The sequence below is a fragment of the Cupressus sempervirens genome, chromosome 3, assembly GCF_028749045.1.
Source record: "Cupressus sempervirens isolate cs-2001-9-10 chromosome 3, ASM2874904v1, whole genome shotgun sequence".
Lineage (NCBI taxonomy): Eukaryota > Viridiplantae > Streptophyta > Pinopsida > Cupressales > Cupressaceae > Cupressus > Cupressus sempervirens.
Window position 1 is genome coordinate 455,233,069 of NC_143120.1, and position 13,403 is coordinate 455,246,471.

General features: G+C 31.9%; 1 protein-coding gene across 1 annotated transcript; it reads right to left on the reverse strand.

Annotated features, from left to right (window-relative positions):
* Positions 1-373: 373 nt before the first annotated feature.
* Positions 374-2,880, reverse strand: LOC149567044 (uncharacterized). Its single transcript, XM_089820270.1, has 2 exons — positions 1,335-2,880; positions 374-1,238 (listed from the first exon to the last, which is right to left on the reverse strand). The coding sequence occupies exons 1-2, from the start codon at positions 2,257-2,259 to the stop codon at positions 868-870; spliced, it is 1,296 nt and encodes a 431-aa protein (XP_089676396.1). The 5' UTR covers positions 2,260-2,880; the 3' UTR covers positions 374-867.
* Between the last annotated feature and the right edge of the window lie 10,523 nt (positions 2,881-13,403).

The window sequence follows — 13,403 nt, forward strand, 5'->3', positions numbered from 1 at the left end:
CATGTGAGGAATCACCCAGAGGAAAAAATAATAGAGAGTACTCAACTCAGGGAGTCCTTGGAGAGTTTGCAAACTATAGATGTGCTTATGTATGTGTATTGCATTTGCTTTTATTTGACGATCATATATATATATATATATATATATATATATATATATATTGTCTGTGTTTTCTTTTTATTTTACTTGATGATATTATGTATATGCATGTATTGCATTTTATTTTATGTGACGATGATGATATATATATAGATTTTTTCTTTTTGTTTTCATGATATCTATCATATGTGTTTATAAGTGCACACTCGCAAAATAAAATTATAAAAGTATAAACAGTTTTATCAAAGCTGAAAGTTGAAACATCTTCACGAAATGCCACAGCCATGAAAGGCAGCCAAATGTTGCCTAGATTCTTTACATTAACAAAATAGTCAATGTACAAGCGTGCACATACAATTCAATGTATACATGAGCCTAATAAGGACTTCCCTTTCTGCCTGGTACAAATGCATAGGGAATGAAACAATGCTGTTCTTGAGATATGTATAAAGAGTTCAAAATTCACAGGCTTCATAGATACAGAATAAAATAAATGCACTCGTACAACAGGAACACCCTGCAAGCTGGGTTGCCGTGATAAACAACCAATACTTCTGCTCAAAAGTGGTGAGCAGAAATTATCAATTATCGTACAAGTTTCAGAATATGAGCTATAAAGAGAAGTGAGTATGAATCTCCATAAGGACTCTTAAGCAATATAATAGAAGAGATCTAAATAAGAGACAGCTTATGCAAAGATCCTACGAAACATACGTGAAATTACAAAGGAATCAATGGCTAGGGCTTATCTGAAAGTGGCATCATAATCTATGGACCCCATAAAACCTCTGAAAAAATAGTTGCAACATCTGCATCAGAAGGTACCGCTTGTCTAACTCGTTTCAGAATTTCCTGCTTCAATGCTCTCTTTTCCCTCTTCCTTAAACCTTGTCCTATCTCCAGTTGTATTGCAAACCTGGACACAGCACTTGCAAACGGATGCTTCTGCCAAAACTCTTCAACAGCCATATAGTGCTGCTCATCGCCTGACTTAACAGACTCCAGGAAATTTTCTGCTGATCTCCTGGAAATAGGAGGAGAAGATTTTGCCTCATCTTCAGATTCATCCTCCACGTTCTCCAAACAATCTTGTGGATCCTTTTGCGGCGAAGTAATGCTGCCAGATCCCATTGAATTTCCTGGACCCAAATCAGACTGTGAATCATGGTGGGATGACAATAGTGATGATGCTGATTCATTGCGTTCGAAGTGCATGGGCAAATCAATGAAATTACCTCCAGCTTGTGACTGCTGAAGGTGTGCAAGCTTCCCCACAATATCATCCTCTAGCATGGCCTCTATTACTTCCTTCTGACCATAGTAAGCTATCTCAAACAAACACTCAATTGCAACCACCTTCATCTCTTCGCGCTTGTCCTCCAACAAAGCAACAATTTTGCTCACTCCTCCATGGGCATGAATCTCATCCACCACCGCGCCCTTGCCCGCTGTAACCAAACTCCCTATAACACTTACGATCCCAATTGACAAATCACTGGAATCCTTAACCATGCTTAAAAAATTCTCCACAACACCCAACATGAGAACCTGACTAACAAACACATCTTTATTAAAGTGAACCAGAGCAGCCAAAGCAAAGGCAGCCTCCCTCAGAACCCTAGGACTCCAAGACTCTGGCTTACTGAACAAACAAGTGAGGGACTCAAAGACCCTGAGAGACAAAATAACATCTTGCAGATCAGGATTGTATCCTTCCTTAACCTTAGCCTCAAACACACCAAGGGCATCAATTATCTCTTCCTCTTTACAACCAGGGCTATCCAGAAGCTTCAACAGATACTCAATATTCTGCCGATCTAACCACAAATTGATCTCAGATTCCATTGCATTGGCCACGTTACTGATGTCATTCCCCAAAACCTTCCCCTTGGCCCTCGAGATATAGTATCTCAAACCTCTTCTACTGGCAAGCCTACGAGCTCTCTCCAACTGGGGTTCCATCAGATTGCAAAAGCTCAGAAGCTTTCGCCGCAACTTTGGATCCTTCAATGCCCCGCTCTCCTCCAGCCGCTTAAGTTCTTCCACCAAGTTTTCCACATTCTTAGCATTCTTGGGTAACTCCTGAGAAGCCTCTTTCAGAGCTTTCACCATGCCCAACACATCTTCTGACATTACTGCCTCTGCTTTTGATGCACTCATAGCTTACTAATTCTTCCTACCCAGAAATTTTACACAATTTTTCTTTGCTGCAAACCATCCATAAACTTTCTATATGGGGCGTTACGAGGTGAAATTTATGGCTTATAGAAACTAACAATTTGGCAATTAACTAAATTTGCAAGCGCCCAACAACCATTCTTCCTGAACCAGCCAAAATTTGAATTGGATTTTCTATTCTAAAGTGAGGTAGGAAAGTACCAACCGCCCATCTCACGAGTGCAGAGTGATCAAGCGCCTAACTCACAAGTGCAGAGTGATCTCCAATGGTGAATGCAATTTGCCTGACACATCACTCCGAATTCATCGATCTTGGTCTAATTTAAGACCAAAAATCTTGCGTGCAGAATACAAATTAAAAATCAAGTCAAAACACAAGGTCAGCTTAGATGTCCGGGACTTGCCTCTGGATCAGAAGCCTTCCAATTTATTTATTTATTATAAGTTATAATAAATTAATATTTGGTATATGCTGTGTCCAGTACCTGGGATTCCATGGCAGGATCTTTCTGAAGAAAGTTACGGAACTTTCTCATGTTTTTAGGATGAATTTGGTGTCTTTATTGCGGAACGCCCCACAATTATCATGAGTCTTGCTTGCATGATTTTTTTAATTTGAACAATAATGTTTATATTATAATTTTAAAAAATTGGAAGTTGTCAAAAATAAAATAAAGATTTAGAATAAGAAAATATAGAAGTTGTGAAAAATAAAATAAATTCGAAAAATCAGAAGAGTAGCGTGTAATATGTATGCAATTACATATCATCTCATCATGCTAACATTTATATTATAGAGACTTTGAAATTATAAAATCTGAAATCTTAAAGCAATGGTTTACAATTATATTCAATTACACATTACTTTTTGAAGGATATATATACTAGTTGTGGCAAGTTTTTGTGCGATGAGTTTGTAGGTGTTTACTTTAAATAAAATTTATAGATCAAATAAATAATATTTATTTATTTAATTTATCATATACTAAAAAATTATCATCTAAAAAATATTCCAATTAAAATCTATTATGGAAAACTAATAAGAAAATGTTATGAAAAAAATAACACATAAAATGTAGCAAAATATATAAAGTGAAGTATAAAAACTAAAAACTAAACCAAGGGAAGTCTCACTGCCTAGATCCAATGACTACTAAGTGTTCTATTTATTATAATGAGTGATGGATTGTTGTAAATCACTACTTATTAAACACAAGTCAATGAGTTTGACTCAAAAACTACATAGTTAAACCCTCGTAACAATATCACAATTTAACTTGTTGTGGGAAAATATCTCCTACTTATTAATTTAAAGTCTATTAATAAAATTAATTTAAAAAATAAAAATAAACTAATTTAAGATCTACCAACTTAAATATATGAAAAAATAATCATTTAAAAACAATCTCCGTAAAAAAAGTTATGAAAAAATAATATGTGAAATATTTAAAATTATATATTTAAAAATAGCAACTACCACAAATATCATATCATATTGACTAAACTAAAATCAATAAAAAGTATACTAATTTAAAAATAAATTAAAACAATTTAAAAGCTAAAACTTCAATCATACAAATATCTTAATTGTTAATCCTATTAGCTAAACTCAAAATCACTATTTAAAAAGAAAAACTAAACTAATTTTTTTAAAAAGTAAAAAACTAAAACTTTAAAAAATAATTATAGAATAAAAAACTTAAACTAATTTAAAGTCTATTGACTTAAATATATGAATAAAATAACTATTTTTAAAAATCTGAAAACATTAATATAAAAAATTAATTTAAGAAATATTAAAAAATATAGTTAAAAAAATTTCTCCCACAAATATCCTATTGGATAAACTAAAGATTAATATTTGAAGTAAAACAAACTAAACTAATTAAAATAATTTTAAAACTGAAACTTCAATCAATTTTAAAAATCAAAAAAAGAAAGAAAAACATGAGTTAAAAGTGAAGATAACAACTAATTAATTTCTTAAATAAATAGAAAAAAAATAAGAGTTAAAATTGGAGTGCCATAAAACTAGTTGAAAAATAATTAACAGCAAGGGCTGACAGTTTTCCAGTCAAAGGCTGACAATTTTCCAGCCAAAAAAAAAAAATACGAAAACAAAATCCTCACATATAGCCTATTGGCTAAATAATATATACTAGCAATCGCAAGCTTTTGTGCTTATAACATGAGCAGATAGGTGTTTACTTTAAGTAAAATAAAATTTAATTTTGTAATAAATCAAATAAATAATATTTAGTTATTTAATTTATCATGTACTAATAAGTTATCATCTAAAAAATATTCTCATAAAAATATATTATCAAAAATTAATAAGAAAATAATATAGAAAAATAACACTCATAAAGTTGAGCAAAATATGTGAACTAAAATTATTATAAAAACTAAAAATTAAACTAATGAAAGTCCCAATGCTTACCTCTGTGAGCATCACCTAGATCCAATGACTGCTAAGTGTTCTATTTATTATCATGAGATATGGATTCTTGTAAATCACTACTCATTAAACATGAGTCAATGAGTTTGACTCAAAAACTACATAGTTAAACCGTGGCAACAATATCACAATTTAACTTTTTGTGGAAAAATATCTCATACTTATTAATTTAAAGTCTATTAGCTTAAAGATATGAATAAAATCATTTTAAAAAATAAAAAATAAACTAATTTAAAATCTACCAATTTAAATATATGAAAAAAATAATCATTTAAAAAAAATCTCCGTATTTTTTTTATTTATGGAAAATCAATATGAGAAATATTAAAAATATATATTTAAAAGTAGCAACTCTCACAAATATCATATCATATTGGTTAAACGAAAAATCAATAGTCCCTATTCTTTAGTCACGGGAGTGGGAAACTATATTAATTTTAAAAATAAATTAAAACAATTTAAAAACTAAAACTTCAGTCATACAAATATCCTAATCGCTAATCATATTCGCTAAACTCAAAATCATATTTAAAGTGAAAAATTAAACTAATTTAAAAATAAAACTTTTAAAAATAATTATAAAAACTAAAAACTAAACTAATTTAAAGTATATTAGCTTAAATATATGAATAAAATAATTATTTTTAAAAATCTCTAAAAATTAATATAAAAAATGAATATGAGAAATATTTAAAAATAAAGTAAAAAAATAAGAACTCCTACAAATATCATATTGGCTGAACTAAAGATTAATATTTGAAGTACAAAAAATAAACTAATTTAAATAATTTAAAAGTTAAAATTTCAATCAATTTTAAAAATCAAAATTAAATAAAAAGAAAGAAAAACATGAGCTAACATTGGGATAACAACTAATTAATTTTCTTTAAAAAAAAATAAAAATTAAGAGTTCAAAGTATAGAAAAATTAATTTATAAAATAAATACAATAGTTAAAAATTGAGATAAATAAATTAATAATAATAAATAAGAGTTAAGTAGATAATAGTTAATTAAATTAAATTAATAGGAAAAAAATAAGAGTTAGAGTGAGATAAAACTGGTTGGAAAATAATTAACAACAAATGCTGACAATTTTCCAATCAAAGGGTGACAATTTTTCAGCCAAAAAAGTAATTTTACGAAAACAAAGTTTCCACATATAGCCTATCGGCTAAAAAATATATTTTGGGAAAGTTTAGGGCAAACCTAAGCTTGAGAGATGAGAACATCTAAGGTCATAGCTTTAGGAGTTTGGTATTTATCATATCCTTATGGAGTTTGGATTGCTCTTGATTAGAAAGGGATTATTATATTTCAAAGAATGTTTTCAACCATGGACTTATGATTGAAAATATGTGTTGTCTATGTATGTGTATAGGTTATATTAATATTGGTATTATGATAATTTAAAATAGTTATCAAATTTTAAAACATAAATAAAAACAAGAGCTATGTTCGAGCTTGAGTCCCTGCCTTCTGTGGAGAGTATGAAATAAGGTTATTGTGTGTCAGTCATGAAATGTTTAATTGAATAATATAAGGTAATAAAGAATCAAGATGTTGTTTAGCTAGTTAATTTGTAGGTTGTTGATGAATGGACAATAGATCTAAATCATTTGATTTGAATGTCTTTAATGATTTAGCGGTAAGCTTTGCATATAAATTTAACATAACATTGAATTTGCCAATTTTTTAAGTTAGTAACATGTGTTAGTTAACATGTATTATGTGAGAGGCAAAAACAATTATATAATGCTAATGGTAAAAGTGCAATAGAGAAGCAACAATGGTTATTGTTTTTATAAGCAATAGTAAGTGATAAAGAAAATCAATTACATAACATATCTCGTATCATAGATCATTTGGACTTATTTATGTCAATTATATCTTATATTCTAAATCATTTGACATATTAATATTTGAACTTCAAGTATCATAACCTCTTAATAAATCATGGGACCCTTATATACTTTTGTTAATAAATAAATTCATTAAAATTTAAAAATTTATCTTTATTTGTAAAAACAAAATGAAAATCTAAAGTAAAAAATTAAGTAATATTGAATTTGAAAGATGAAAAAATCATTTTTAAGATATTGATTATACAAGTATTTAAAAATTGAATATTTTTAGTATAAATGTTGATCAGTTGATGTGAAAAAGTAATTGAACACATCGTGGGGATTTTTGAAAGAAATTATAATAGTAAGGTCAATGAATGTTTGAATTTTGGATCATCTTCCTTTGACATTTCTCAAAACCTGAATAAATTCTTTCATCAAATCGGCACTTGAGATTTGTCTATGTAAGCATTGCCTATTTGAATCCTTCCACTAAAATGAAGTTTCAAATTAAAACATTATAACACAATCTATAAATATAAAAAAGTATTAATAAAATATAACAATAATAAGTAAATTGATGAAAAGTTGAATCAAAATATAGTCTGAAGATTTAAAAATCTACAGGTACACATATAGTTGGTGATAGAGCCTTTTTTAACAATTATTGATAATTCACTCATAGCCACACACCCAAAAGTTCGAAGAGATGGGAATAGTGTAGAAGCTTTCATGATTCTTCATTAATTGTTGGAATCTACATAATTTATAGACCTAAATTAGACGTCGAACCCTAATTGATTTGCAATCTAAACTTCGGGGGAGTGGTATGGTGGATTAGCGAGCACTTTTGGAGTTTTTCTGAAATGTCACCAGGATGATTCTTGTAAATTTTAAATATTTGCTTGTTTTTCAAAGCTTTCTATCTTATGGGGGATTTTATCAAACAATTGCCATTCTGTCTTTATAATTTCAGATTTCCTATCCATGGCTACAACTGCTAATGACAAGTAGATGTTGAGAAGAGATTTGTTGGTACTAGAAGCATAGGCATTTGCATGGCTCTCTTTGTTTTTAGCTTGCGGGTTTGCCCATTTATATAGTGAAATTTATTTTTTGCCATGATATCAGGTGAGTTTAGCATTTTGGTAGCAACCTACACCTGGAATCCAACTTTAATCATGCTTTATGGTAGAATGGGAGGGATCTAGATTTTCAGTGGCAAATTGAAAGTGACTTCATGTGATTCATTTCAGATTGTTAGAAACAAATTAAGAAGCATAGATTTTTGTAGAACGGTATTTTGGCAGGAGGTTTTGAAAGCCTAAGAATGAAACCTCTAGGTTCTGAGAGTGGGACATAGCCCCCAACTCCCTGAATAGAGGTCTGGAATCATTTCAAGGGAAGGTATTTTCTTATTAAGAATCATGCGGCAGTCTATGCCCATCAGAATTATTGCCTAGGGCTTGCATCTCAGTTTAAAGAATAGGCAAATTGAGACAAGAGACAGCACCTTAGAGGCCAGTCTGAATACACATTACATGTGGAGGTTTGGTGTCAATAATCTGGGGATGAGATTGATAGTGCCAGATTGTTTTTCCTGCCAGTAGGTCAAAATAGCCAAGACTTCCACCATATTGCAAACCTTGACTCTCTTGGCTAAGAACATGTTATTCTATGTGATTAGAAGGATGAATTTGGGAAGAAATATGTGATTGGAGATTAGTAGTGCAATTCAGAGAAGATTGGGAGCACATTGGTGGTTGTATTACATTCTAACAACTTTCACAGAGATTGCATGATCAGTACCAGCAGCTTCTGTCACCTGTCACTTGTAAGTGACCATAATTAGCAGCTAACTCCATGCCACTACCCAGAATGCTTTCATATAAGAAGTCTGGCCTAAAGCTACCAGAAGTTTGAACAGACAAGATAAATGACTGGAAGTTTCCACATAAATTTTTGATACTTTTTTATTTAAAAATTAATAAAACCCCAGCTAAATTGGATTTAGCCAATGAGAAATTTGAAATTTGTGATAAGAAACTATTTTTTAAATAAAAGAACTTTGAACATTTGATTTTAGATTTTTAAGTTCCCAAAAATTAATTGAACATGGGAATCTGGGAACATTAGTTCCCTCCCTTATTTATAAGGTAGGGACTAATAATTGTTTTTATTTTCTAGTTGTATTTAGTTTTGTAATTTAAGTCTTTGCAAGCATTTTGAATTATCTATAAAATTTAAGTATGAGAGTGAATAATGAGATATGTTCACTTACAAGTTGCAAGTAAGTGTACCTAAAAATGAAAGGAATCATATAAGAGCGGGATACTAATACATGAAATGTATTTTAAATATAAGAATGTAGGAATATAATCATGTAAGAATATACATCAATGACTATAAAAAGATGCCAACTCAACATCATATTTTAGAGAATTTATGCTAACCTCGACATGGGAAAATAATCGTGGCATGGCTCTCAATGGACAAGAAGCCATGAAAGTACCTAAAAAATTATCACATGAAGTCAAAATAGGAGTATGAAATAAAAACAATTTTCATTAAGTTGTAACAAGTGTATGAAGTTTTAGGTGGAAGATTAAAGGGTGTCTGACTTGTCAAAAATTTCACATAAAACAAAATTCACTAAAGACCTTCAAATGAAGGTTTATCTTTGAATGAAGGTCAAGGGTATTCAAATGATGATTATTTTTACCAATATTAATGTTCAAACCAAAATACACATGGGAGAGGCCTTTAGAAGGTAAATCTTTTATTAAAAACATTTATATGGTCCTTAAATTGTTTGTCACCATAATTTTAATTATATCATTGATTTAAGGAAAGATTTTGACAATCTATTTAAATCTTCCTCATAAGAGAGTCTTCAAAATAGTATCTCTTTTAATAAGATTTCTTGAAGTATAATTACGGTAATTTTTTAATTATAGTATTTATTTTTCTATTTACTAGTGAACAAATATCTTTACTAGACATATGTTGAGAAATGTATAGGTTTCAGTACCAAAAATTTATAGGAGTTGATGAAATCCAACTCCACAGCTCACCAAGATCACCTACATACAAATAACCTGTTGAAGGGAAACCAAGAAGGAAGAGGTGGAGCTTGGAAAAACCCTAAATAGACATGAGAGAGAACATATTGCAAATAAGGAAAATGTATTTACAATGAAAAATGTGATGTATTGAAAATTAAGAAAATACAATGAGAGAGCCCGAATATAAAGGCCTCATGGAAGCTTGTAGAACAAGCTAGAAAGTGGTAGAAGATAAGGTTGACAACTAAGCACACTTCCACAAAAAGGTGGAACATGCTAGAAGGGAACAAACTCCCGTGTTGTCAACAAATAACCACTACAACTATTAAATGAATGCATTAACCTAAGTAAGCTTAAGTGAAAGAATAAATAATTAATTATTTACTCTAACACCCCCCCTTAAGTGCAACTTGGGGGAATGCCTTAAGCTCACAAACTAAGATGAAATATAGAATGGGTCCCAACAACGAGGCCATGTTAGGTACCCATGTACAATGCAAAGAGATGCAACCTTTGAAAATGGGGAAAGAGAGAAAACCATGTGGGAAAAATCCTCTCCAAAAAGAGGTAAACCTATTGAAGGATTGAAGAAGCCTCCAACTAGAGGAATGTCCCCTAAAATAGGAACAAAGAGTGATCATGAAGAGCATCACCGAAGCATGAAGAAGCCTCAAAATCTGCCATCAGAAAGAAACTGTTGATTTGGAGAACCTCCATGGAAGAAGAAGGCACAAACCGAGTGTGTCTATATGGTAGATGATCCATCTCATTGAAATGCATAGGTAATTAGCCACTGCAATCGCCTCATATATAGGATCAACCATTGAATACATAGCTCACACAATTGAATCAAGGATGCATTAGAACAATAGAATAATCCCCCCTTAATGCAGACAGGGTGAGATGACAGGTAACTGAGAAGGTGGGCCAAAATCCTCTGCATACAAAACCAAGAACGACGAGAGAGGAAGAGGTACAAACACCTATAAAGACATGGTCACACCGACGATGCATGGGAAAACAAAAGGAAGAAGGCCTAAAATAGCAAACAATTATCCCCCCCATGGTGCTTTATAAAGATAGTGCAAGTACAATTGTCTCAAAAACAATGTTCATGAACCCGAAATGCAAGAGTGGCACTTTATCTCAGTGTGTATACATAAAAGTGCTTACTAATTATGTCTATAATGATCAAAAAAGGAAAAAAGTTGACACAAAAGATAGTATAGCCGAAAACAAAAGATTCCATGCTAGAAAAATGATTCTTGGACCTAAAACACCCAAGATATCCACCATAGAGCAAAAATGCCAAAAACATGATAGAAAGAGCATGGGCCAAAATCAAAGGAAAAAGACCATATTTCTAAAAAGATGACACAACCAACTTTCCAAAAATATAACATTTTCAAAAAACTGACATGGGATGCAAAAGATATGCATGTCAAAGTCAAAAATAGAACTTTAGACTTCAACTAAAAAAATGGGCAACAAAACTACATCAAAACTTGAAAATACCTGCACCAATGTCTCCGTCTTGGAACCAGTTTTCTGGTGCTTCTTTTGGATTGAAAAATACCTCTGTATGCTCAAGTTATGGCCAAAAAACCACAAGTAGGTCCAAAAAGACCTTAGAGAGGTGCAGGAGGCATGCTAATGTAGTGCTAATGTCATGTTGACGTCAACAATTCACGAAAAAATATTGACAACTTTACAGTTGTCGTAGCAAAAAAGATGCCACGTGGCACATGCTGACTAGGCGGGTGATATGGCAAAGTGTGTGTCACACGTTGAGAGGTGTTGATTGTTCAAAAAACTACCAATCGGGCAAGAGCCTCCATGCTAGCAGGTGACACAGCATCCATGTGAGTTGGACGGTGAAGGAGCTGAGCTGGCGATAGTAGAACCATTGAAGCGGAGGGAACAGGTGGCACCGCCAAAGTGGGAGGTAGGAATAGGTGCAAAAAGCAAAGGATGGGTGATGGCAGGGCTTGGGCTGCCTAGTGGTGACGTGGTCAACTGCGGCAGTCTACAAGCCAAGCACAGGTTGTGCGGCGGTGGTCGTTGGGTGGTGTGATGGTGGTTGCCTAGTGGCACATCTCCAAAAATCATCTGCACGACCATATGGAAGGGCCTGCAACCAAAATTGTTTTGCCTCCAAAAGCTTTGTCTCCAAAAATGAAATTTTTTATGAATCATGATTGCAAACGGCCATTCGGATCCAATGGCAGTGTTCGTTTGGGCCCAAAGTGCTCCAAAAAAATGCTCTTCCCCTGAATTGAAGAAAAATACACAAACAAACTAGGGTTTGTCCATGGCTTCAAAAAATCTTCAACGAAGTAGTAGCAGGGTAGCTCTAATACCATGTAGGAGTTGATGAAATCCAACTCTACAGCTCACCAAGATCACTTGCATGTAAATAACCTGGCAAAGGGAAACCAAGAAGGAAGAGGTGGAGCTTGGAAAAACCCTAAATGGACATGAGAGAGAACATATTACAAATAAGGAAAATGTATTTACGATAAAAAATGTGATGTATTGAAAATTAACAAAATACAATTAGAGAGCCCGAATATAAAGGCCTCATGGAAGCTTGTAGAACAAGCTAGAATGTGGTAGAAGATAGGTTGACAACTAAGCACACTTCCACAAAAAGGTGGAACATGCTAGAAGGGAACAAATTCTCGTGTTGTCAAAAACTAACCACTACAACTATTAAATGAATGCATTAACCTAAGTAAGCTTAAGTAAAAGAATTAATAATTAATAATTAATTAATTATTTACTCTAACAAAATTAAAAATGCAATCTTTATCCAAAACTTTAATCAAAGGGTGTGATACAAGACTTTGACTACTACAACATGAAAACGTGAAACATAAATACAAAAATTGTAATTAAGTTTTCTTAATGTAAAAACAATATGATTTGAACATTCTTCTTTTTGGTATTAAAAATTAATTGGTATGAAATGCTTATTAAGACTACCTTATATAAAGGCAAGAGCCTACAACACAATGGTAATTTGTGAGCCTCTCATGTGGGAGGTCTTCGGTTCAAATTTTCTTAACACATAAAAATAATTAACTACAACAAGTAACAATAATTAATTTGGGCTTCAGTCATTTACTGATATTAAAAAAAACTACCTTATATAAACTTATAACAATAATATATAATTAATAATATCACCATAAGATAGAAGAAACAAGCACAAATGAACAAAATAAGAACATCACACAACATGAAATTTATGTGGAAAATCCCATGTTGGAAAAACTCCATCAAGAAGAGAGACCAAACATGCATTATCTTTATAACATGATTACATTATGTCACACTCTTCCATTGTCCTCTTCTTGCCCAACATGGGAACGCCTTTGTACCTATCAAAAACCTCTTGTTCCTACCCCCTATGGTTATTTTTGCAAAGAAACTTTGCATTCAATTGTTTGTTAATAATTTCTAAATCTAAGTACTTGTTTATGTTGAATGGAAAGTGCTCCAAAACTACCCAATAAGGCATCCAAAGAAGGATATTCACTTACAAATGTACACAACCCTTGAATTACCTTCACAAACTATGGAAGGATAGTAGTTTGGGATATAATCCTTTCCCTCCAACTTGGGTGCTCAAATATGGAAGAGTGGAATTACACTAAATGTAATAAATGATGGAGTACTTAGAGATATGTGTTGCATCTTCCAACTACCCACTTAGATCATCCCAAAGGTCACTTATTTTTCCACTTCTCAAGGCATT